Consider the following 25985-nt stretch of genomic DNA (forward strand, 5'->3'; position numbering starts at 1 on the left):
CTTAGTATCTGTCCATCATCAAGTTCTGTTTATTTTACCTCCAAAAACATTTGTTATCAATACTGTTTTTTGTTATCTTAACCATCACATCTGTAGTTCAAAACACTTGGAGTAATCTCTTGTCTTATTTTTCTTCCCTACCTATATTTTCTTTCTTTTACACAGAATAGCCAGTATAGTCATTCTGCAATTTAGTATATGTTGTTCATGCATAGAAATATCCAGTTGCTTCCCATTGCTCTTAGGTTAAACCTACAATCCTTAATATCACCCACAAAACCTAATTCTCCTTTTTTCCTTTGCTTCTAGTCACAATACCCTTTTATTCATCTTCTACTCATCTTTTAGATTTTCCTTCAAGTGTCACTTTTACACAGAAGCCTTCTCTGCCTCTCATCCTTTACCCCCACCAATCACTCAACGTAAATCTAAATCAGATCTTTCAGTTATAATATCTCATAGCACTTAATAATTGTTTGTAATTATATATTTAAAACGCTGATTATTTCCTGCCTGGTTCTTTTGTGTGCTTCATGAAGGTAAGAACTCTATGTGGCGTAGAGCCTGGTACATTGCCTATACATAGTAGGTGCTTAGTAAGTGATTATTCAATAAATGAGTACTAATTACAGCCCACACATTTGATTTCTTTTTCTTCTGATTAAAAGTAGTAAGGCTGGTTCTCTATGGAAACAATATGGATTATTAATGAGAAAGCCCATGGTAGAATTATTTTCAGCCTATTATTTGCAGGAGTGATAGGTTAATAATAGTATCTCAAATTACTACGATTGGTTGCTTTAGGTCTTCAATCCAAAAACATGCTGATTGTGCTTGAAATGAAGAAATAAGCCATTTGATTTATGAATTACAGGTTAGCACACTTTACATAAAAATTGCAAGGCACATTGTTGGCTATATTTTTTGAGATTTTCTCTGCTATTTAAGGGTAACTTAATTTGGAAACAGTGTGTTATAATGTGATAGAAGGTACATGGTTTCCAAAAACATGTTCAGCTTCTAGGCTTCACAATTTATTCGCTGGAAAATATTAGACAAAATTCATTGAACCTCTCTGAGTCTTAATTTCCCTCCTATGAAATGGATATATTGAAACGTTAATAAAAGGTTTATTGTGGAGAGTAAAATTACATAATGTGGATTAAAACACATTATGAAGTGTGTTAGTGATTATCATTGTTGCTGTTATTGTGACTACTAGTGTAGAATTTAAAGGTTGTGAATAGCCAAGCCAGAATCTCTGAGAATTTTAAACTATATTAAAGGAAAGGGATTATGACTGAAAGGATTATATTCATTAACAATTTGAATTTGGATCGTTTTTTGTTCTGAATAACATTGATCTGTGTCTACTCCAACTTAAGAAACTCAAACTCATAGAGTTTCTGACTCTATTATATAGCCTTTTAATGCTTTTCTGTTATAAAATGCCACCTGGCTTAGAATACAGATAAGAAATGCATTTTCTCATATGAACTATTATTTATTTTGTTGATACCTTTTTTAAAACTTCAATTTTCTAGCATTTTATAAAACATGTTTTACTATAAAGCTTCAAAAATGAAATAGTTGAAATAGCATTTGTGAGGTCATAAAAAGGATCTGATAACAGTATAAACAAATTGAAACTTCAGGTAATTTACCAATTGTATTTTTTGATACCATTTTCTTTGTGTTTAAGAAGGATTATTCATTAAGTCTTTTATTTAAGTCATGGAAACCATTTCAGCCGACTTTATAACATAAGAATAACTGCAGACCATATATTTATCTCGTGATTTCCTCTATCAAAGCATAAAGAAGTGAATTATTGAAAAGATAAAAATAAATTTGTTTGCTCTCTGTCAGAGTTCATATCCACAGGCAACCTTGATAGAAGACCAGAATGATTTAGACAAGTTTGCTTTGGAGATTCATAACATATGCTTGCTGGACAGAATTGAGTTATCTCTGCTCTGGAGAGTAAGTTATTGTAGCAGGAGCTGACAGAGATGAAGATAACTGAGGGAAATTCAATTACCTTTTAGTGTTTTCTTTCTAATAGGATTCTTAATGTGAAAAAGATCCTTAGATGATGCGCCTCTGTTACTTGTGAGATTTGCCTTGATACCTGTTTCCAGAATACTATGAATTATCAGTTGCAGGCCCTCATTAAGTATGAAATAGGCTGCTTATTGTTAAGAGTAGTTTTGATTGAAAGGACTTATTTTCTTTTACTTGATGTCATTGGTAGTTTTTGTATTCATTGACTAATGTCTGGTTTTCTTTAGCAAATTGTGTATTATTTTGAATGAAGTTATTATTTAATATATTGAAAAATTTTTTATTTTAAATGACCTTTCTGGAATTATATTGCAGCTTCTCACTATTTATATAGTCATGCCTCTGTCTAATTATCATATACTAGAGCTTGATAACCTTGTTTAAATGCTGCTAGAATTCTCAAGCTTCCATTTTCACTCTTGCTTTTTGATTCTGCCAGACTTTTTTGCCAGAATGGTATCTTTATTGTCTCACCCCCTTCTACTGTTCAGTGTCATAGTTTGTCTTCTCTCCTCTCATTTTCATCCCCAATCCTAGGATAAATGGATTACACTTGTTCTTTTCAATATCATTACTGATCTGCTAATTATATCTACAAATATATATATATAATCTCTTTTCTCATCTTCCTTGGTCTCTGCAGTTTTTGACACTGATGACAAACCCTTCCATTTTGAAATTCCTTTTTTGCTTGGCTTTCTTGGTGTTTTTCTGATTGCTTTTTTATTTCTCATGTATCTTTTATTAGTTTCATCCAATTTCTTTTGCTTTTTTAAAAGTATAGGTCTTTCACAATAATACTTTCTTTGTATTTTTAACTTTTCTGTGCTGTTTTATCAATCTCATGTCTACCTTATCTGAAACTTTTATATAGAAGACATTAAGTATTTAAAATTTTTCAATCTATTCATTTAGTTTCTTTTATAGGTAATTAAAAATTAAAAATTATTAGAAGGCACACAGTGAAAAATATCCTTCTAATCTCTTCCAGGATGCCTTCCACCACCTTACCTTTACAGAAAACCACTGTTATATGAATTATTTCAGGGTTTCTTTATGCATATACACTCAAATAGAAATACATATTTCTGTCTTTCTTTGTATGAATGCTAGCATATTATAATGTTCTGTATTTTGCTTTTTAAACTTAATATTATTTTCTGAAGAATTTTTATACTTTGATCAGCAAAGTATGAATGTTTCCTTATAGAATGTGTTATGAAACATATTTACACTTTTGTCACTTGCATAGGTTATATATAGTAGTGTACAGTTTTAGTTTTTATTTCTCAGTGTTGTTTAAAACTATATTTTTGATTTTTTTATGAGTGAGTTTGATGATCTTTGAACCTTAGTATGTCCCTTTCTATGAACATGTTCTTTGCAGCTATTCCATTGGATTGTGTCTCTTTTCTTACTGATTTTGTTGTAGAAGCTCCACATGTATTAAGGAATCAACTCTGTGATATATGTTACAGTTTTTTTTTAACCAATTTGTTTGTTTAATTAGTTATGATGTTTTTTTGTTGCCCTACAGAAGTTAACAAAATTTTTTTTTGTTAAATGTGTGGATATTTTCTTTCATGAATCTCAGTTTTTGCTTGGTAGTTGGAAGGGTAGAAACACATAGATTATAAAGGAATTCCCATATGTTTCCTCTAGTATTTCTATAGTTTTATTGCTTTAAATTTAAATATTTAATTTATTTGGAATTTATCTTAGTATAGATTGTGTTATTCAATTTATTTTATATGCCTACCTAGTTTTCCCTATGCCACCTACCACATAGTCTAATTTTTCGTTTAAGATGCTACTGTTATCATATACTGAATGCCTATATGTTTGGGGTCAGTTTCTAGTTTGATTTTTTTTCCCATTAGTCTATATGTGACTTCATATACTAGTGTCAAACTAGTATATTAATCAATTTAATTATTGAGTCTTTGCAATGTGTTTTGATACTAATAGGTCTATGTTCCTCCTGCTCCTCCTCCTCTTCCTTCTTATTGCCCTTTTGAATCTCTTTTGTCAGAATTCTTTGGCTTGTTAATCTAACATTAGATTCAGCTCATCTGGTTCAAAAGAGTGTTTTCATTCGATGTTCTTGGGCTTTTCAGGCATGCACTCACATCATCTGCAGATATTGATAGTTTTGCCAACTTTTATTGGTACCGACTTACCAACTTTTATTCTCATAATTGCTTTTCCTTGTCTAATTGAATTGACTTCTATCACCAGTGTGATGTTAAAAATTAATAGTGGGCATCTTTTTCTTGTTCCTGACTTTAGCAGAGATGTTTCAGTGTTTCCCTACTAAGTATGATATTGCCTTTGACCTGAAGTATATATGCTTTATCATTTTAATAAAATACTTATTCAGTACTTTTTTAGAGTTTTTTTGTAAATGAAGAATGTTGTTCAATTTTGTCATCCTTTAGTGGAGCAGTGGAGTTGTTATTCATAGTATACTTTTTTCAATGTTACATATGTCAATATTATGCCAATATATTTTGGTCTTAGTTTTTTCTTTAATCTTGCCAGATTGTGTCTCTAATGTTTTATTTGTAATTTTCATGTTCTATTCTTAAATTGGGTTGTGGTTGTTTTAACTTTCTATGCAATCTTAGTCGTTTGTGAGATTTTGGCTTCAGTGTTATACTTGCCTCTTGTAAATAATTATATAATTTCCATTCTTTTTTCATGCCCAGAGACAGGGTAGGTAGCATTGGAATTACCTTCTTTTAAAGGTTTGATGGGATTCACCTTTAATGTTACTGACTATAATGCAGACCTCATTTCCAGTTTCACATTTCCAAAAATCTGCCGTATTTCTTTACCTTGTGTTTTCTTACCCCTTTATATTCACTTTCTCTAAAACTTAAATTCATCGTTTTTCCTTCCTGACTTTTCATTAGTTTTATTAATAAAAGCAAAATGGTATGAAATTGGGAAATATACTCTTTGTTCTAGACAGCTACAGGCTTTTAAGAATCAGGAGCCTCTGGTACTATTGAAGGGGGAGGCGGATTTGGGCGAATAAGTTGAAGTCTGTGCCATAATCTCCTTTTACATTTCTATTTTTAAACTTCTGTCAAATTTTTATTCATGTAGTACATGATACATCACGTCATGTGAATTCATTTTTTTATGTAACCAGCAATATTACAAGTATTACATTACTTGCTACAACAAGCCATTTCCATAGTATAGAATCTGTTGTATGTGTTAAGTAAATACTGAAATCTTAGTCTATATGAATGCGTTTCAGTCACATATTCTTATTATGAAAGATAAATTTTGTCATTAATTGTCATTTTCAATTATCATTGTTAAATAGACTGAATTTAACAATTTTCATGGCTTGGTTGATGCCATTTTTACATGATAGTCCAATCTAGTGATTATCAATTTATTACAAATTATATTTTCACTTTACACAATCACAAAAATATAAATTCATTTATTTCTCTGCTGCTGCTTGAACTTAATTTGTAATTGGTTTGTGTTTGTATAAGAGCTATAGGCATATGAACTGCTTCTATATATCTATAATCCAGATATGCCCAAATCTATTGTTATTGACACTATTATATAAATAAAATAAAAAATTCTTTTAAAAATAGAATTCAGGTACTTCCCAGAAGGTTAACCTGAAATACCCTAACTGAAGAAAAATTTGATTTCGATCAGTGACTCTTTTTGTGTTTTAATTCATTAATTTTTGAGCTGGAGAATACTGCAACAAAGAAAAGAAGAAAAATATAACCATAAATAATAGTGTAAAGTAAAACGAGAACCTTCTCCAATATCTTTGCCCCACCAAGAGGCAAGACAATGTTTTGGCACATAGCATTTTAGACTTTTTATTATGAGTGTATATTTGTGTATCTATTTTATAATATAAAACAAATATAAAATATACACATAATTGTTTTGAGTCGATGTCTTGCTCTGTGGTTTAGACTGAAGTCCAGTGGTGTGATCATGGTGCATTGCAGCCTCTAACCCCTGGGCCCAAGTGACCCTCTCACCTCAGCCTCCAAGGTTAGCTGGGACTACAGGTGTGCCTCACCATTCCTGGCTGAGATTTAAATTTTTTTTTTTGTAGAGATGGGGTCTCGCTATGTTGTCCAGGAGAGTTTCAAACTCCTGGGCTCAAGTGATCTTCCCACCTTGGCCTCCCAAAATGCTAAGATTACAGGCATGAGCCACTTAGCCTGACTCAAAAATGGGATATTATGTGAAATGTTCTGTTCGTTATATTTTGAGCTAATAGTTCTTTTTTTTTTTTTTGCTAATGGACTCCTTGAAAATGTAACCTTGATAAATTCATACAAATATAACACATTTTACGTGTAATTTTTACATGTTTATGGATTCTGTCTTGAGATTTGCTTATGTAAGGATTTGTATGGTTTTTATGTATCACTTCTCTTATTACAGTCATGTAGGAGAAATCGTTAAATGCTAACCTTTACTACCTTTTGTTTTGTTATGGACATTACATTAGCAATTTCTGCATTATATTCTTCTTGGACAACTTGTGAGAATTACTTTTAACCGTTAAAAATGTTTTGAAATTATTGGTGTCTACTGAGGGAAACAAGTATTACATGTTGACTAATTTATAAAAGGATTTGTTTTATTTTAATTTCAGTATCTAGTATAGGCTTGGAACATAGGAAGCTCTCAAGGAAGCTCTCAAAAGAATTGCTGAATGAATGAAATTGTCAGTAGTAGAAGACATACGGTAGGACTAAAGAAGATTTCCATATCCAGCTAACATAAATTTGGGGGATCAGTTTTTCATGTGAGATCCTAGATTCTTTAATATTAAGATAATATTTTGTTAAAAATTACCTTCTGTTTATATCCCAGTAGAGACAGCAAGTAAGAAAAGTAGTAATCACTTTGTTCCCTAGCATTGCTTACTGGATTGTCACTGCTTTTCTTAATGAGCTTTTAATGATGTATAAAGGCAAATAAATTTTGTTTTTCTTTTTGAGACAAAGTCTTGCACTGTCGCCTAGGTTGGAGTGCAGTGGTGTGATCCTGGCTCACTGTAATCTCGTCTCCAGGGTTCAAGAGATTCTTATGCCTTAGCCTCCCGAGTAGCTGGGGATTACAGGTGCCCACTACGATGCCTGGCTAATTTTTGTACTTTTAGTAGAGACGGGGCTTCACCATGTTGGCCAGCCTGGTCTTGAACTTGTGATCTCAGGTGATCCCCCTGCCTCGGCCTCCCAAAATGTTAGGATTGCAGGTGTGAGCCACCATGCCGAGCCAGAATTTAAATCTCTATGAAAATTATTTCTGAACTTACAGTTTGATAGTTGAAATATGGACTTTGTATAATACTTGAATGGTTTTTTTAAGGGTTAAGTGTTGCTTTGTTAAAGCATGTTTAAATTCATGCTTAAGAGCGTGAATTTAAAATATTTAATTACACATAAGTTGTAAAATTGTTTTTGCAGTCTATAGTGTATGATAGAAAGCACAGATTTGGGATTTGTAAGAACTAGGATTTAGGCGTTGTTCTGCCGCTAATTAACTATGTAGTGTTGGATAGGATACTTAATTTCTTTGCAATAATATGAGGTTCCTTAAAGGTCATTAGTCTAGTCTCAAATCTGTAGCTTATAATATTTTTATTCTAAAACATAGGTTGTGAAAGGACAATATTATTTATTTGGAGTCTCACCTATGTAATTATCTTGGTATTTCCTTTTCGTTCACTTTTGTTGATGATTGAAACTACACCTTGAATATATGTTATTTCTGTTTACCTTGTTCTTTTCTAATGACTTGATATGTTTTTTCCTATGTGCATGTAAAATTGGTAGAGTGCAAACTGTCTTGAACTCTAAAGATTAGTTGAATGACAAACTTTTTTCCCACCTTTGTTCATTATCTCATTTTTACCATTACTGAATTGAACTCATTTTGTTTCTCATTTAGTTGTTAAAATACAGTGCAAAAGAAATCTTATATACTATTTTTTCTTACTAGTTTTTAAAGTAAACTCGTAATTAGGAAATAGTGCAAAAGTAATTTTATGTGAACCTGCTATTTATGCTTTCCTATTTGTCTTTTCTTCTTTATTCTCTCGCTTGATTTTCTCCTAACTTTTTCTCCTTAGTTTTCTGTTTCTAGTTGGCCACCTTATCTTAAAAACCCTAAATGAGAAGAAGGATGGTCAAAGTCAAGGATAACCTTTTTAAAACTAAGCATACCATTCTTTTGCCCAGGATGGTTCTGCCTCAGTGATTAATTTGTCTTCCCACATTCCTCCCTCAATGTACGCTTTGTGTTGATCACTTTTGTCATTCAGTGAAGAGATGGTGGATTGACAGATTTCGTGTCATCGTAGCCTGATAGCAAAGTATTAGAATGTCAATTCTCATCCCAGTTTTGATACCTACTACCATGGCGGTTTTGGACATTTTAGCTAATGTCTTTATTTATATTTCTCCATCTATAGGGTAGAAACCATGAAATGCTAAGCTTGACAATATTTGCTTTATATACACGCAGTCATGCACCACATAACAATGGTTTGGTAAATGACACACCACATATACAATAGTGGTCCTATGAGATTTTAATGGAGCTGAAAAACTCCTGTTGCCTACTGACATTGTAGCCATTGTAATGTTGTAGTATAACTCATTACTCACGTGTTTGTGGTAAGGCTGGCGGAAGCAAACCTGTGTTTCCATTTGTATGAAAGCACAGCACAATTATATAATACTTGGTAATGATACTAAACGACTGTGTAACTGGTTTATGTATTTACTATACTATACTTGTTATTTTAGAGTATATTCCTTTTACTTATTTAAAAAAACATTAACTGTAGAACAGCCTCAGCCAAGTCTTTAAAGAGGTATTCCAGAAGAAAGCATTGTCATCATAGGAGATGACAGCTCCATGCTTGTTACTGCCCCAAAGACCCTCCAGTGAGACAAGATGTCGAGGTGGAAGGCAGTCATATTCATTATCTTGACCCTGGATAGGTCTAGCCTAATGTGTGTGTTTGTATCTCACTTTTTAACAAAATTTAAAAATTAAAAAAATACAATTTAAAAATAGAATAAAGTTTATAGACCAGGCACAGTGTAATCCCAGCACTTTGGTCAAGATAGGAGGATTGTTTGAGTCCAGGAGTTTGAGACCAGCTTGGGCAACATAGGGAGACCTCATCTCTACCAAAAATAAAAAAGTTAGCCAGGGGCGTGGTGGTACACCCCTGTAGTCCTAGCTACTCAGGAAGCTGAAGTGGGAGAATCACTTGAACCCAGGAAGTTGAGGCTGTAGTTAGCTGTGATTGTGCCACTGCACTCCAGCCTCTGTCTCACCAGAGCAAGACTCTGTCTCTCCCCCCAAAAAAAAAAAAATTATAGAATAAGGATATAAAGAAAGAAAATATTTTGGCACAGCTGTACAATGTGCATTTTAAACTGTGTTACTACAAAAGAGTTAAAAAGTTAAAAAAAATTTTAAGTTTATAAAGTAAAAATGTTGCAGTAAGCAAGGGTAATTTATTGTTGAAGAAAATAATTTCTAATTAATTTAGCATAGCCTAAGTGTGCAGGGTTTACAAAGTCTACAGTAGTATACAGTAATATCCTAGACCTTCACATTCACCCACCACTCGCACACTGACTGACCCAATGCAACCTCCAGTCCTGCAAACTCCATTCATGGTATGTGCCCTGTACCATTTTTGTTTGTTTGTTTTTTTACCCATTTTTATCATATCTTTTCTATGTTTAGGTATACAAATACTTACCATTGCGGTATAGTTGCCTACAATATTTAATACAGTAACATACTGTACATATTTGTATGGCTCCTAGGCTATAAACAGTATGATACTTGTCCTCGTCGTTAAGCCAGACTATATATACAAATGTAAATTGTTGCTTTTCTGTTTTCTATCATTGTTCTTTCCTTCACCTTTGATAAAAATAATATCAGTTAATATGAGAAATAAAATGCCGGTTGAGTATCCTGTATCCAGAGTGCTTGGGACCAGAAGTGTTTGAGATTTCAGGTTTTTAAAGATTTTGGAATATTTGTATTATATTTACTGGCTGAATATCTCTAATCTGAAAACCTGGAAATCCAGAATGCTCCAATGAGCATTTTCTTCAAGGGTCATGTTGGTGCTCAAAAAGCTTCAGATTTTGGAGCATTTTGAATTTTGAATTTTTGGATAAGGGATACTCAACCTGTACCAGTATAACCAACTGACAAGTATTCTAGTTCTTTTTAATGTCCAATTGCTATAGTTTGAGTACCCAAACAGTGAGAAATGATTATTCTGCTGCAGTTGACCTTAGCTCTTACTACGTAGTCAGATCAAATTGTTGACTAATCTTGGCATTGTCATTCACTAAACCATGTGAGCTAAGACACCACTGCTGCACCTTTACATCAGGATAATAATGATGTTTACCTGTAACTATGTTGTGAGGAATAAATAGGACTTGATAAACCTAATGTACCCATTACTCTGAATCCATATTAAGTGTTCAATAACAGCTATTTTTTTCTTCGAAGTAATCTCTGGAAATTGAATGCTTATATGTGCCACAGTGAATCTAGGCCTCTTATCTCTGCTATCAGGTTCCTGTCCACACTATTGCTGGATAGAGTTGTGTCAGAGCTCTGGAGGATACCTCTTCCCATCTGACAAACAACTTTTCCAGGCAGTAGCTGTTTTTCTTTATCCTGTTGCCCAAAGCATGAACGTAGACCTCTCCTTTTCTCTTCTGTGGGCCTTGTAATGATAGAAGGACACCACAATGCAGAAGAGGAAAACAAAACAATACTAGTTATTGCATCTCCTAGGATTCATAGGCCACACTCTTGAACAGGCAGTTTTCTCTTGACTCTGTCTCCCTCTCTCCCCAGGCCTTCTCCCTTGGCCATGTTGCAGAAGCTAGTTCAGCTCCCCAACAGTGAGAGCTCTTTTGACAAGATTCCTTCTCGAGTTCAGGCTAACCTGCTTCCTCTCTTAGAGAAGAATCTTGGTTTTTCCTCAATCCAATGTTACTCTTTTTTCTTGCCTCAGGTTGAGTGATAACAGTACCATCAAATTTTTTTAAGGAAACTCTTACCCCAGTTTATCATATATGCTCTGCCTTCTACAGACCTGGACTATGCAATAATAATATTTTTCAGTTTTCATATCCAAAATCTTGTGTATTTAGTCTTGAACACACTATTTTTAGAGATTCTTCCATGATGTGTTTTACCTTGTCTTACTCTCAACTTTAGCCTTTTGAAAATGACCAGGTTAAAAGAAAGGCCTCAATATTTTCTGCTGTTACTCTTCTGTAGGTATCTTTTGAACATCATATTCTCACCTGTATAAGGCACAGGTATATACATACATATAACAAGAAATAATAATTTGTGAGCTGTTTGTAAAACTAAAGGAACTGTCATTGGGATAAAGGAAGACCACTCAAAAGTGAATCGATGAGTCTTTGCAGATTGTTAAGTGATGCTGTACCAGGTTAAGAAAACAGCTGTTTTACCTGGATGTTTAATATTACTATATTTCTATTAAAGCTAGCAAGCTAGAAAAAGCAAAAGGTTTATATGTAGGTAAAACTGTTGCAGGTAGTGTTGATCAAATGAAATCCAAACTGGAAGAGTGTTTTTTCATTATCTTCTAAGTACGTTCTTATAAAATGTATTTTGAAAACCAGACCTCTTAATGCTGTTGAACATCTCTTCTAAGAAAATGTCTGAATATATCCCCCATAGATATATCGAGCCTTTACTTAAGCTTTCAGTTTACGGTATCTTCTGGTTATCTTAACCGTAGACCAGATCATGTACTAATGTAAAGCCTTCCTTTTCTTAATGGATTTTAAAATAAAGATCAATAAGAAACTAAGCTAATTAAAAATCTTTACTGTGTATTTCATACAACATTTGTTTATAATTTAAGCTTTTCTCATGTGCATTTAGAATATTTATTGTTGTTTCTGGTTTATTAATAAAAATTAAAGCACTGAATATAAGATCAAGTATTTTATAATACAAAGTATTTTATTTTGCAAAGCAAGTATTTTACCATACAAAGCAAAATGGCAATACTTGAGTTGATAAAAATAGTTTCCTTCTACATATCTTTTTATATTAGTGCTGTTTAAGTGTCGTCTGCTGACCAAATTACTTCTTAGTAATCCACAAAGAGCTGAGTACAGAAATTGAATATTTAAAGAATTTTACAGCTTGAATGACTGGCAGTGTCATCAAAGGCATCAGTGCTCAATGTATTTAAAAAGGTTAAAAAAACCCAAAAATGGCCCTTCACTACAGGTGGTTTGAGAAACAGTGCTTATAACCGAGTTAATATTCAGGTGTGTTGTTTTGAAATGGTCTGTGTTGGCAATGCACTTGAATATGAATGAAAGAAATTATAGCATTATAACAATCATCAGCTGAGAAATATAAATCTAGTTAATATTTTATATGTTAAAGGATTTATATAAACCTTTGAGGAATAATTCCTTTATGAAGGTAATTGGTAAAAATATTAGTTACCCAAGGAAAATATAAACATGTATCAGGATATTTAAAAAGAGAAGGCTCTTTATTACATGTCTCATTCTGTTATTCCTATCTTTGCTTAAAAAATGCATGTATTTGAGCTTGTTCTCTTCGTTTTTGGCCTCTTTTATTTTTTATATTTTATTTTTTCTATCCCTTTCTTCTTGGTGAACAGGTACTTTAATTCCTCTGTGAAACTCTCCCTGTTTTTTTTTTTTTTTTTTGGGAGACGGAGTCTCACTTTGTCACACAGGCTGGAGTGCAGTGGCATGATCTTAGCTCACTGCCACCTCCACCTGCTGGGTTCAAGCACTTCTCTGCCTCAGCCTTCCGAGTAGCTGGGATTACAGGCACCTGTCACCATGCCCAGCTAATTTTTGTATTTTTAGTAGAAACGGGGTTTCACCATCTTGACCAGGCTGATCTTGAACTCCTGACCTTGTGATCCACCTGCCTTGGCCTCTCAAAGTGTTGGGATTACAGGTGTGAACCACTGCGCCCAGACTTTTTTTTTTTTTTTTTTGAGACGGAGTCTCCCTCTGTCACCCAGGCTGCAGTGCAGTGACCGGATCCCAGCTCACTGCAAGTTCCGCCTCCCGGGTTTACACCATTCTCCTGCCTCAGCCTCCCGAGTAGCTGGGACTACAGGCGCCCGCTACCTCGCCCGGCTAGTTTTTTGTATTTTTTAGTAGAGACGGGGTTCACCGTGTAGGCCAGGATGGTCTCGATCTCCTGACCTCGTGATCCGCCCGTCTCGGCCTCCCAAAGTGCTGGGATTACAGGCTTGAGCCACCGCGCCCGGCCTTTTTTTTTTTTTTTTTTTTTTTTAACTTTTTTGAGGCAGGGTTTCTTCTGTCACCCAGGCTGGAGTACAGTGGTGTAATCTCGGCTCACTGCAGCCTCGAGTTCCTGGACTCAAGCAATCCTCCTACTGCAGTCTCCCAAGTAGCTGGGACTACAGATGTGTGCCACCATGCCTGGCTAATTTTCTTTTTTTTTGTAGAAATAGGCCTTTGCCATCTCTACAGTCTGGTAGACAAATATTATATATAGTTAAGAGTTCACAGAAGAAAAGTTTTTTATTACCAAAAGTGTAAAGCAAAAGAATAGAAGATCCTATATTAATCTTCAAATTATTTAAAAATATTGTCTGAGGACTATAGTTTGTAAAGATAAGAACCCAACACGTTGTATCCATTCTATTAAAACAAGAAGAAATGGAAGAGATACTTTGATAAGTGTTTTGCCTGTTTTAACCTTGAATGCTGTTATCAGGGGAAGGGAGAAGGGGGATGCTGTTCTATCTGTTTCATTGGCTTAGGCTTTTTCATGCTGAGAGAAATCAATACTTCGAGTCATTGCATGACAGAGGAATCACTTCAGAATTAAAGATGGCTGTCACACATTATCATGGGTTGACTTTTGTTTGCTGTTGACATTTTTAAGCTTTCATTTTTCTGTCTTTTCTATGAGTCTTTCTGAGTTTCTGTAGATAGTTTTTTTTTTTTTTTTTTTTTTTTTTTTTTTTTTTTTTTTTTAAAAAGATCACGCTTTAAATCTAAGGTAGGGGATCAAGTACAAAGACCTCCAAAAGTGAAATATTGAGAAACTTCTTCATTTATTGTCCCTGAAGTGATACCACTTTTAAATTGTTTTCAGTGAGACAAGTAATTTATAGTGTAAGTGATTTTAAGACAAATTGAGAAGTAAAGTACTACACTTAAATGTGTTTAGCAGAAGCAATGCTTGGTTAACTAAAAATGTAATAATCTGTAGCCATGTAAAAGAAAGAAGGTCCTGAAATGGAATGATGCACAGTTTGATTCCATTATATAGGAATGACATGTTACTCTAAACAGTGACTACCTCTGTAGAAAGCAACTGACCAAACAGGGAGGAAGTAGAAAAGAGAAATTTCTTTTTCTTTTTTATGGCATTGTTCTTTGATTTGTTTTTAAAAGCAAGTATGTGTTTCTTTTAAAAGTCTTAAAAAGGTTTTAAATACAAAACTTTTAGACCAACACATAAATTGTTTAATTATCATTAAACATTATTAATTTAGGAAAAGGGCTTGCTATTTTATCATTAAAATTGTGTGTAATTTATTTTTATTTCAAAACTTAATAAGAACTTAATTGCAAACTTAATAAAAATTTGCTTTTTATAACCTGTTTCTTTAAAAACGTATTACTCTGAAAACCTATCTTTAGAAACAATGTATGTTTAACATCATTAATTTAATTTTTTTGTGATACTGAAACAAAGAGTTTGTGAGAAGTCTTCTAGCTGTCCAATCACAACCCCTTTCTACCCTGTTAAGATAACCACTGTTCTAAATTTTATGGTTGACATTTGCTTTTGTTTTATTCTTTCAAAACTTAAGTATGTTTCTTTTAGCACTATAATTTCTTGCACAATTTTCGATCCTTACATAAATGGAATTATAATATATGTATTTTATTCTGGAAATTTTATTTCAACATTATGTTTCCAAAATTTAATTATTTTCTTACATGTTTCAACTCCACTTTCATTACTACATAGTATTCCATTATGTATAGACTGCTGGCTGTTCATTACCTCTTTCTACTGTTGATAGGCCATTGGATTATTTCCAATCTTTAGCTTTTATGAATATGTAGGCCATTAGTTTTTTAATAATCTCTTTTGTTTGGTTGGTTGTTTTAAGTGTTTAGCTATTATGAATAATGCACTTTGAACATTTTATATGTCTGGCGCATGTCCTCATGCATTTCTGTATAGTGGAATTACTTGATTACAAAATGTTCATATTTTCGCTTTTAATAGATATTGCCACACTATCTTGTGAAGGTATATACCATGCCCAGCTTCAATGTAGAGTTGTTCTCATTGTTCAGCATTCTCATCAACAATTGACTGATAATTTTTATCTTGGCATTCTGGTAGTTGTACTTTCATTTTGAATTTTTAAAAGAATTGAGTCTATTCTGCTTGTTATATGTTTTCCGTTTTTTGCTTTTGTGAGTACATGTTGCTCTCTTACCCAGTTTCTTATTTGGTTATCTGTCTGTTCCTCATTTATTTGTAGAAGGTATTTACCTATTTGCTATATGAGCCTATTTTTTAGCAGGAGTATTTTAACTGCTTTCTCCATCTATACTTTGTCCATTCACCTTTTAAACACTTCTTGCTGGGCGCAGTGGCTCATGCCTGTAATTCCAGCACTTTGAGAGGCCGAGGTGAGTGGATCGCTTGTGCTCAGGAGTTTGAGACCAGCCTGGGCAGCATAGTGAGACCTCATCTCTACAATAAATAGAAAAAATTAGCTGGGCGTGGTGGTGCGTGCCTCTAGTCCCACTTGGGGGACTGAAGTGGCAGGATCACTTGAGCCCAAGAGATTGAGGTTGCAGTGAGCCAAGATCACACTAGTGTACTCCAGCCTAGGCAATAGAGTAAACTCCTGTCTGAAAAAACAAACAAACAATTCTTAAAGAAACTTTATTGAAGTATAGTTTGCATGTAATAAAATTTTAAGTATACAATTGGAGGAGTTATGATAAAGGTGTGTATCTGTGTTACCATTACAATCAAGATATAGGAGATTTGGGTCATCCTCAAGAATTCCCTTGTGATCCACTGTGGTCAATTCCTCTCCATATATTCATATCCAGTCCCAGACAACCAGTGATCTGATTTCTGTTATTATAGATAGTTTTATCTGCTATAAAATTTTATATACGTGGAATCCAATAGTAGGTACTCTGGGTTATTTTGGCCAGCATAAACTTTCTGATATTTGTTCACATTGTTGTGTGTATTATTGGTTTGTTTTTTAAAATACTAAGTTGAATTATTTTGTTTATCCATTCAGCTATAAGCAGATATTGAGTTGTTTTCAGTGTCTGGCTTTTATGACTGAATGCACCATGGGCATTTTCATACCAGTTATTTTTGTGGAAATATGTACTTACTCCTTTTGAGGAAATACCTAGGAGTAGAATTGCTACATGCTCCTGTAAGTATATGTTTAAGCTTACAAGAAATTGACAAACTGTTTTCCAAAGTAGTTGATGACTTTACAATTCAACCACCAAGGTAGATATGAGAGTTCCAGTTGTTCCATGTTCCTGTCAGTGCTTGGTATTGTAGCTCTTAAATTTTAGCCGGTCTGGTGGGTGTATAGTGATAGCTTATTGTGATTTTTATTTGCATTTCTCTACTGACTAAGCATCTTCTCATGTGCTTATTAGCCAGTTGTGAAATGCCTGTTCAAATCCTGTGCTCATTATTTTTAATTGGGTTGTTTGTCTTATTTAGTTGTATGAATTCTTTATATATTCTTTAAAGAATTCATTTGTAATTTATATGTAAATTATAATTTTCTCAATTTGTGGCTCACCTTTCATTTTATAAATTGTTCTTTTAAAGAGCAGGTGTTGGGCCAGGCGTGGTGGCTCAGGTCTGTAATCCCAGCACTTCGGGAGGCCGAGGCGGGCAGACCACAAGTTTAGGAGATCGAGACCATGCTGGCTAACATGGTGAAACCCCGCCTCTACTAAAAAAATACAAACAATTAGCGGGCGTGGTGGCGGGCGCCTGTGGTCCCAGCTACTCGGGAGGCTGAGGCAGGAGAATGGCGTGAACCCGGGAGGCGGAGCTTGCAGTGAGCTGAGATCCGGCCACTGCACTCCAGCCTGGGCGACAGAGAGAGACTCTGTCTTAAAAAAAAAAAAAAAAAGGGCAGTTGTTTAAAATTTTTTTTTTTTTTTGAGACGGAGTCTTGCTCTGTCACCCAGGCTGAAGTGCAGTGGCGCGATCTCGGCTCACTGCAAGCTCCTCCTCCAGGGTTCACGCCATTCTCCTGCCTTAGCCTCCCAAGTAGCTGGGACTACAGGCGCCCGCCACCCCGCCTGGCTAATTTTTCGCATTTTTAGTAGAGACAAGGTTTCACCGTGTTAGCCAGGATGGTCTCGATCTCCTGACCTCGTGATCCACCCGTCTCGGCCTCCCAAAGTGCTGGGATTACAGGCGTGAGCCGCCACGCCCAGCCTCATTTCTAGTTTTATAGTATAGTTGGAAGGGTGTAAAGTCTTACAACTTAGTTTTCTAAAGTTGCTTTGCTGTTATTACCTTCTCTCTCTCTTTTTTTTTTTTTTCCCTGAGATGGAGTCTCACTCTGTCTCCAGGCTGGAGTGCAGTGTGCAGTGGTGTGATCTCGGCTCACTGCAACCTCCGACTCCCTGATTCAAGCGATTCTCCCGCCTCAGCCTCCTGAGTACCTGGGATTACAGGCATGTGCCACCATGCCAAGCTACTTTTTTTATATTTTTAGTAGAGATGGGATTTCACCTTGTTTTCTAGGATGGTTTCGATCTCCTGATCTCGTGATCCACCTGCCTCGGCCTCCCAAAGTGCTGGGATTACAGGCATGAGCCACCTGGCCTGGCCTACCTTCTGTTTTTATGTATGTTTTAGAATCAGCCTTTCAGTATTTATAAGAATTGCTAAAGATATTTAGTAAGATCGTGTTGAATATATAAAATCAATTTTTAAAATATTGAATCTTTAAATCTATAAACTATATTTTGTATATATAAATTGTATATTCATTTAGCTTCTTAATTTCTCTTAACAATATTTTGTCATTTTATTTTTTTAGTTTTTATGGTTTTATTTTTTATAAGATCTGTATAAATTTTAAAATGTAGCTAAGTATTACATATTTTTCATGCTATTGTAAATTTTGTTTCTTCATTATTATTTCTTCTTCTTCTTGGCTCTGTAACCCAGGCTGGAGTGTAGTGGCACAATCTCGGCTTGCTGCAGCCTCTGCCTCCTGGACTCAAGCCATCCTCCCACCTCAGCTTCCCAGGTAGCTAGGACTAAAGGTGCATGCCACCACACCTGGCTGATTTTTGTATTTTTGTAGCTGTGGGGTTTCACCATGTTGCCCATGCTGGTCTCCAACTCCTATGCTCAAGTGATCCTCCCGACACAGCCTTCCTAAGTGCTGGTATTACAGGTGTGAGCCATCTTGACTGGCCTCAGTATTATTTCCTCTTAAATGTTTGGTGGAATTCACCGATATAACTATGTGGGCCTGAGATTTCTTTGTGGTAAAGTAGTTGAGTTCAATTTCTTTAGTAGAGAATATGTCTATTAATATTTTCCATTTCTGTTTTTTTTTTTTTAAATCTTTTAGGACTTTTAAAAAATGTTTGTTTGTTTGTTTATTTATTTATTTATTATACTTTAAGTTCTGCGATACATGTGCAGAACGTGCAGGTTTGTTACACAAGTGTACATATTCCATGGTGGTTTGCCGCACCCATCAACTTGTCATCTACATTAGGTATTTCTCTTAATGCTATCCCTCCCCTTGCCCTCCATTCCCGGACAGGCCCCTGTGTAGGATGTTTCCCTCTCTGTGCCCATATGTTCTCACTGTTCACCTCCCACTTATGAGTCAGAACATGTGGTGTTTGGTTTTCTGTTCTGGTGTTAGTTTGCTGAGAATGATGGTTTCTAGCTTCATCCATGTCCCTGCAAAGGACGTGAACTCATCCTTTTTTATGGCTGCACAGTATTCCATGGAATATATGTGTCACATTTTCTTTATCCAGTCTAACATTGATGGACATTTGGGTTGGTTCCAAATCTTTGCTGTTGTGAATAGTGCCTCAATAAACATGCCTGTGAATGTGTCTTTATAGTAGAATGATTTATAATCCTTTGGGTGTATACCCAGTAATGGGATTGCTGGGTCAAATGATATTTCTAGTTCTAGATCCTTGAGAAATTGCCACGCTGTCTTCCACAATGCTTGAACTAATTTATACTCCCTCCAACAGTGTAAAAGTGTTCCTATTTCTCCATATCCTTTCCAGCATCTGTTGTTTCCTGACTTTTTAAATGATTGCCATTCTAACTGGCATGAGATGGTATCTCATTGTGGTTTTGATTTGGATTTCTCTAATGACCAGTAATGATGAGCTTTTTTTCATGTTTGCTGGCCACATAAATGTCTTCTTTTGAAAAGGGTCTGTTCATATCCTTCACCCACTTTTTGATTGGGTTGTTTGTTTTTTCCTTGTAAATTTGTTTAAGTTCCTTGTAGGTTCTTGGAATTAGCCCTTTGTCAGATGGATAGATTGCAAAAATTTTATCTTATTCTGTAGGTTGCCTGTTCACCCTGATGATAGTTTCTTTTGCTGTGCAGAAGCTCTTTAGTTTAATTAGATCCCATTTGCCACTTTTGACTTCTGTTGCCATTGCTTTTGGTGTTTTAGTCATGAGTCTTTGCCCATGCCTATGTCCTGAATGTTATTGCCTAGGTTTTCTTCTAGGGTTTTTATGATTTTAGGTCTTACATTTAAATCTTTAATCTATCTTGGGTTAATTTTTGTAGAAGGTGTAAGGAAGGGGTCCAGTTTCAGTTTTCTGCATATGGCTAGCCAGTTTTCCCAGCACCATTTATTAAATAGGGAGTCCTTTCCCCATTGCTTGTTTTTGTCAGATTTGTCAAAGATGAGATGGTTATAGATGTATGGTATTATTTCTGAAGCCTCTGTTCTGTTCCATTGGTCTTATATATCTGTTTTGGTACCAGTACCATGCTGTTTTGGTTGCTGTAGCCTTGTAGTATAGTTTGAAGTCAGGTAGTGTGATGCCTCCAGCTTTGTTCTTTTTGCTTAGGATTGTCTTGGCTATGGCCTCTTTTTTGGTTCCATATGAAATTGAAAGTAGTTTTTTTTTCTAATTCTGTGAAGAAAGTCATTGGTAGGTTGGTGGGGATAGCATTGAATCTCTAAATTACTTTGGGCAGTATGGCCATTTTCACGATATTAATTTTTCCTATCCATGAGCATGTAATGTTTTTCCATTTGTTTGTGTCCTCTCTTACTTTCATGCAAAGGATGAATAGTAAAATTAGGTAAAGCCATGACATCTGGAAGGAAAAATTAAATATTGTCTCTATTCATTTACATTTAAAGAGCTAAAATGGTCAATTTGTCTCTTTACTGTGAGTGACTGAATTTCTTCTGAGGAGTTTTATTTATCCTATATTGAGTTTCTTCATTCTTTGGTTACAAATCTTAGGTTTCTTTAGCAATAATCATGCAAAATAGAATTGTTCCCCAAATGCTTATTTTTTTTTCTTTTTATAATCAAATATTTTGTGGCCATGTTGTGAAGTTATATTATCTAGTTTATATAGTGCTTACCATAGGAACACAGAAAAGTTGATATAAAACAAAAAAAATTCTGCCTTAAAATTGAATGAACATTTTAGATCTGACCGTTTATGTTACTGATAAATAGCAATATTTGTTAATGTCTCTTGTACCTCCACTCAATCTCCAAATACAAGTATACATACATACACAAATATGTATACTACAAATAAGTAGTATGTATTTGATTCTAAAGTAAATATTTCTTATCTCCACATGACTTTGAATGATATTTCATACATAGAATTTATTATTGGTTTTTAAATAAGAACATCTTCAAATTACATTATAAGGGCATTTAAATAAATAGTTACAAGTTCATTATATCTTTATGAAACATTCTTGTTTGGTTTTCTTTTATCATGTTTCTAGGTCAGATGTGACCCTAATGTTCCACAAAGAGACAGAGATTGATAATCAGGAAAGAATAGCCCTTTAATGTGATTTATATCTATAGATTTTATGTCAGATATGAAAAGTTGCTGTTCAAATTGTAAAGAAGGATCCATTAAAGAACACTTTAAAGCATTTTACCATTGAGCTTACCTTGAGCCCTTGTTTTGAGAATTATGCCTTTTCGAACAAACTTTAGTAGCTCATCAAATGTTTACAAAATATAATTTGATATTAAATTATTATAATATTAATGAGATAGAAATGATAAGCTATTTAATAATATGTTTTTGGTTACTTTTAATACTGTTTAGTATGAAGGTATGTGGTGTTTCATAGCATTTCAGAAACCAGTGATTTTGTAAATCTCATCAGTAGATTTGAATTTCCTCTTAGGTGAAGTTAGACAAGGACAGATATGGATATATAGTAGAGAATGTTGGAAGTTTACGGTTCTGTGAGTGTCTTATCATTTCGTACTCTTTGTTTTAGTGTATGGTTGGGTTAGATATGAAATAACCTATAGAATGTTTCTCAGTTCTTGTGTGAATATATAACAATATGACATATCAGTTGACATTTTTGTTACAATGAAATAATTTCCTAATTATCTTCACTTAAACTACTGCCCTTTCATATATTTCTTAATCATTTTCTTTTATTTGCTCAAATCATATTTTTGACAAGTGAACTCTCTTGTGGTTTGTTTGGGTCAATCTTTTAAAAAAATATAGCATATGGTCCAGGTGTGGTGGCTCACGCCTGTAATCACAGCACTTTGGTAGTCCGAGATGGGCAGATCACGAGGTCAGGAGATCGAGACCATCCTGGCTAACACAGTGAAACCCCGTCAATGCTAAAAAAAAAAAAAATACAAAAAATTAGCCTGGCATGGTGGCAGGCGCCTGTAGTCCCAGCTACTCGGGAGGCTGAGGCAGAATGGCGTGAACCCAGGAGGCGGAGCTTGCAGTGAGCAGAGATTGCGCCATAGCATTCCAGCCTGCGTGACAGAGCGAGACTCTGTCTCAAACAAACAAACAAACAAACAGACAAACAAAAAAGTACAGTATATCAAGTTTACTTTTAATTTCTCATCAGTTAATCTAGTTCTTATTAGGATTTATTTTCTCCACATCAGTGTTTAAATAAACAGTTTGCCTTTACCAGTGAACATCTCTGAGATGTTGAACTCAGGTACCCTCAAGTACCCTCACAGAGGTTGCCCAGGATCTTCGGATTGACGCAATCTTGGATCTAATGTAATCTGCTAATTTTGCAGATTAGGACATTTAGACCTAAAGAGGTAAATGAGTGAATTGATCACGACTGACAGGAGATATTAGCAAGGGTGATACCGTAACCTGGTTTTTGTTTTGCTTCCCAATCTTGTAGTCATTTGTATAAGTATACTGTGACTCCTGTGACTTTTTTCTATACTCATTCTGCATTCTAGAATTTCTACAGTCTGTTAGTCGTTCTACCTGTATTTTGTACTTGGGTCAAACTCTATTGCTTTGTCCCTCGCTTGTTTTTCTGCCTTGTCTTTGCTTTAAAGGTTTCCTTTATTCCCACCCAAAACTAACTTCTAAAATTCCTCTTTATTAAATTCAGCTTTTCATCTCCCTAGCATAGTGTTTTGCACATACTAAGATATTTGATTCCTGGCCGGGCACAGTGGCTCACGCCTGTAATCCCAGCACTTAGGGAGGCCGAGGCTGGTGGATTGCCTGAGCTCAGGAATTCGAGATCAGTCTGGGCAACATGGTGAAACACTGTTTCTATTAAAATACAAAAAAATTAACTGGGCGTGGTGGCGGGCGCCTCTAGTCCCAGCTACTCGGGAGGTTGAGGCAGGAGAATTGCTTGAACCTGGGAGGCAGAGGAGCCAAGAATATTGCACCACTGAACTTCAGCCTGGGCAACAGAGCAAGACTGTCTCCAAAAAAAAAAAAAAAAAAAAAAAATATATATATATATATATATATATATATATTTGATTCCTTGTGCATGTACATATACAGCATGCAAAGGATGAATTGCTTTTGGTGTAAGGAACAAAAAAACCATTTTTTTTGGGATGTTTCTACTGGTTTACAATGAGCAGGAGTTTATTGGCTCTTAAAAAAGTCTTTAAAAAGTCTCATAGGGGTTCTAAAGGTAGGCTGGTCTTGAGAATTTGATCCGGAATTTCGTGATTCCATCTGGAAGGAGCTCTATTTTTCTTCAGTTTTCATAGTTCTGCTCTCATTTTGGCTGTATCTTCAGGCCAGCTACCCTCATGGTACAGAGAGCTTCCAATACTCCTAGAATTGTGTGCTGCTTCTTTTACACCCTGAGAGGAAGGAGGGAACTAACTGTCCAACAAAATCTTGAACTTTACCCTACCTGTACCAGTTACATCAAGTGTTCTTCCCTAATCCAGTTTGCCAGTGTGAGTGTGTTTATTACCTGATTGGTTTAGGACAATCAGGACTCCTGTTTGTTGCTGGGGTGGTGGTGGGAGTAGTGCGTAGTAGCAATTTATCAAAACTGGTATACTGTAGGAGAGGCAAGCATCCACAGTGTATATTCCATATGTAAACTAGTGATGTTTGTTCCAACATCAAGTTTAGGTTACTTATCTATCAAAGGATGTGTGTGTGGGGGTGGTGGGGGAGGACTCCAGTAGACACTGAATAGAACAAAGGACCAAGTTTACATCCATCTTTGTTTTCTTATTTTAAACGATGCCTTAACTACAGTATCATAAACGTGACACCACAATCTTCTGAATTTCAAAAGAAGAGAAATAAGCATTTTGGAAACTAGCAATTATAGTGTATCTGATTACTGACAAATAATTCTAAGGTTTTTTTTGGGCAAAATTGATATCTAAGACAGTGCTTTTCAGACTTTAATGTATATAAATTGCCTGAGAATTAAAATTCAAACACAAAGTGAATAGATTTGGGGTGGGGCATGAGACTCTGCATTTTAAATAAGATCCCAGGCAATCCCAGTGCTTTTGGTATATTTTGCTAGGACTTAAAAGACCAAACAGTTTCATGTTCTAAAGGTGTTTAGAACTAGCTCAGTTTACTATTGTAAGCTGCTGTTGTCTCTTCTGGCCCTCTGCAGTAGCCTCATAACTGCGAACTTCACTTCTCTTGTCCCACTACCATCTATTCTCTAAATAGCGGCTATATGCGTAAAATTCTCTACTGGGATTCCATTACATTTGAATAAAATCTAAACTCCTTACCATAATACAAATGATGTGGCCTTGGCCTGCCTTTTGAAAATTATTTCTTACCATTATTCTCCTTATTCACTATGTCTCAAGTCCTTTGCAACTTCACTTCATGCTGTTTGTCGTGCTGGGCCCCTGCTTCTTACAAGACTGTCTTTGTCTCATTGTTCAGGTCTCTACTTGAATGTTTACCACTTCTGAGTGTATCTCATGATTGACTTCACAGAAGTAAATTCTTGTGGGATGTTTTACTGAAAGAGCAGATCACTAAATCTCAGTCGTTAGGTTAATGAGGAATGTAAAAGTAGATTTAAAATTTTGGTTGTTTTGATTTAGGGTAAAGATTATTTCATAATGGATTTTAAAGGTTTTTTTTTCATATTTTTTATAGTATTAATTTTTTTTCTCTCCAAGTCACTGTGTGCCCAGTATTCTGCAGAGAAACGAGAAGATGAGAAGATGTGTGATCATTTGATAAGAGCAGCAAAATATCGTGACCATGTGACAGCAACTCAACTAATCCAGAAAATTATCAACATTCTCACAGACAAGCATGGAGCCTGGGGAAATTCTGCAGTGAGGTAAAGGGATACCTTTAGGATTTGGCCACTGATTTTCTGTAGATGGCTTAGGTTTAGATAAATGACTTTGGATATGATCAAAGCCAGATGAAGAAGGGAGTAATTTAATTTTGTATTTCATCGTCTGTATGAATTTAAAGCCAAAGGGAAGGAGAAAATCAGTATGGGTACAATTATGGATCTTTATAGATCCATATTTATCCAATCAGTATGGGTACAATTGTGGATCTTTGTAGATCAGTTTCCTCAACTACTTCCAAAATAATATTTGCTTTATCTACTTATTCCTTTTGAAATGAATTATTAAGGGAAGCACTTAAACTATCTTACTATCTACACTTATAGCCGAATTTTTACATATATAACATTTTATTTTAAAAAATTGTGCTGTTTTTATATTTTTTAGTTATTTGAAAATAACTATTTTCAAAGCATAGTCTGGAAAATATAATAAAAAATTTTTTTTCTTATGTTGCAAATTGCAGGACTGTGATGATAAACTTGGTTAAATGCCTTCTTTAAAATTTTACTCAGTATATCTACCTTCTTTTAAGATAGCCAAATTGGACATGCTGTTGTTGATTTTACTTTATAGAAACAAAATAATTAAATTGCCTTTTAAGACTAAGGAACTTGACAAATTATAAAATGTATACTCCATGGAATATTTTATGCTACAAATTTCAGGAACATGTGTTGACTCTTTTAAGTAAAGTTAATGACAAAAAATTTATATTTGGCTATTAGAAAACATTATATTTTAATTTCTAATTTTTGCACAACTTTTTCTAGAAGACTACAAAAACAAAAATAGTAAATTACTTGTGTATTATGTAAGAGTGTAATTTGCTTCCATTTGTGTAACTTACGTGTCTATCAGACATCAAAATTCAGTTTTAGAAATTTTCCAGTATAAAGAAAAAAATTTTA

At 34.7% G+C, this 25985-nt stretch overlaps 1 protein-coding gene across 6 annotated transcripts in view; it reads left to right on the plus strand.

Annotated features, from left to right (window-relative positions):
* LOC105463467 (LPS responsive beige-like anchor protein) overlaps window positions 1-25985 on the plus strand; it is a 770029-nt gene that overhangs the window by 324410 nt on the left and 419634 nt on the right. For all 6 annotated transcript variants that reach the window (XM_011710554.3, XM_071092575.1, XM_011710553.3 and 3 more), the window contains one exon: window positions 24889-25055. In XM_011710554.3, the coding sequence (XP_011708856.2) occupies window positions 24889-25055 (167 nt within the window). The remainder of the gene's footprint in view (window positions 1-24888; window positions 25056-25985) is intronic.

Source organism: Macaca nemestrina, chromosome 3, assembly GCF_043159975.1.
Source record: "Macaca nemestrina isolate mMacNem1 chromosome 3, mMacNem.hap1, whole genome shotgun sequence".
Classification (NCBI taxonomy): domain Eukaryota; kingdom Metazoa; phylum Chordata; class Mammalia; order Primates; family Cercopithecidae; genus Macaca; species Macaca nemestrina.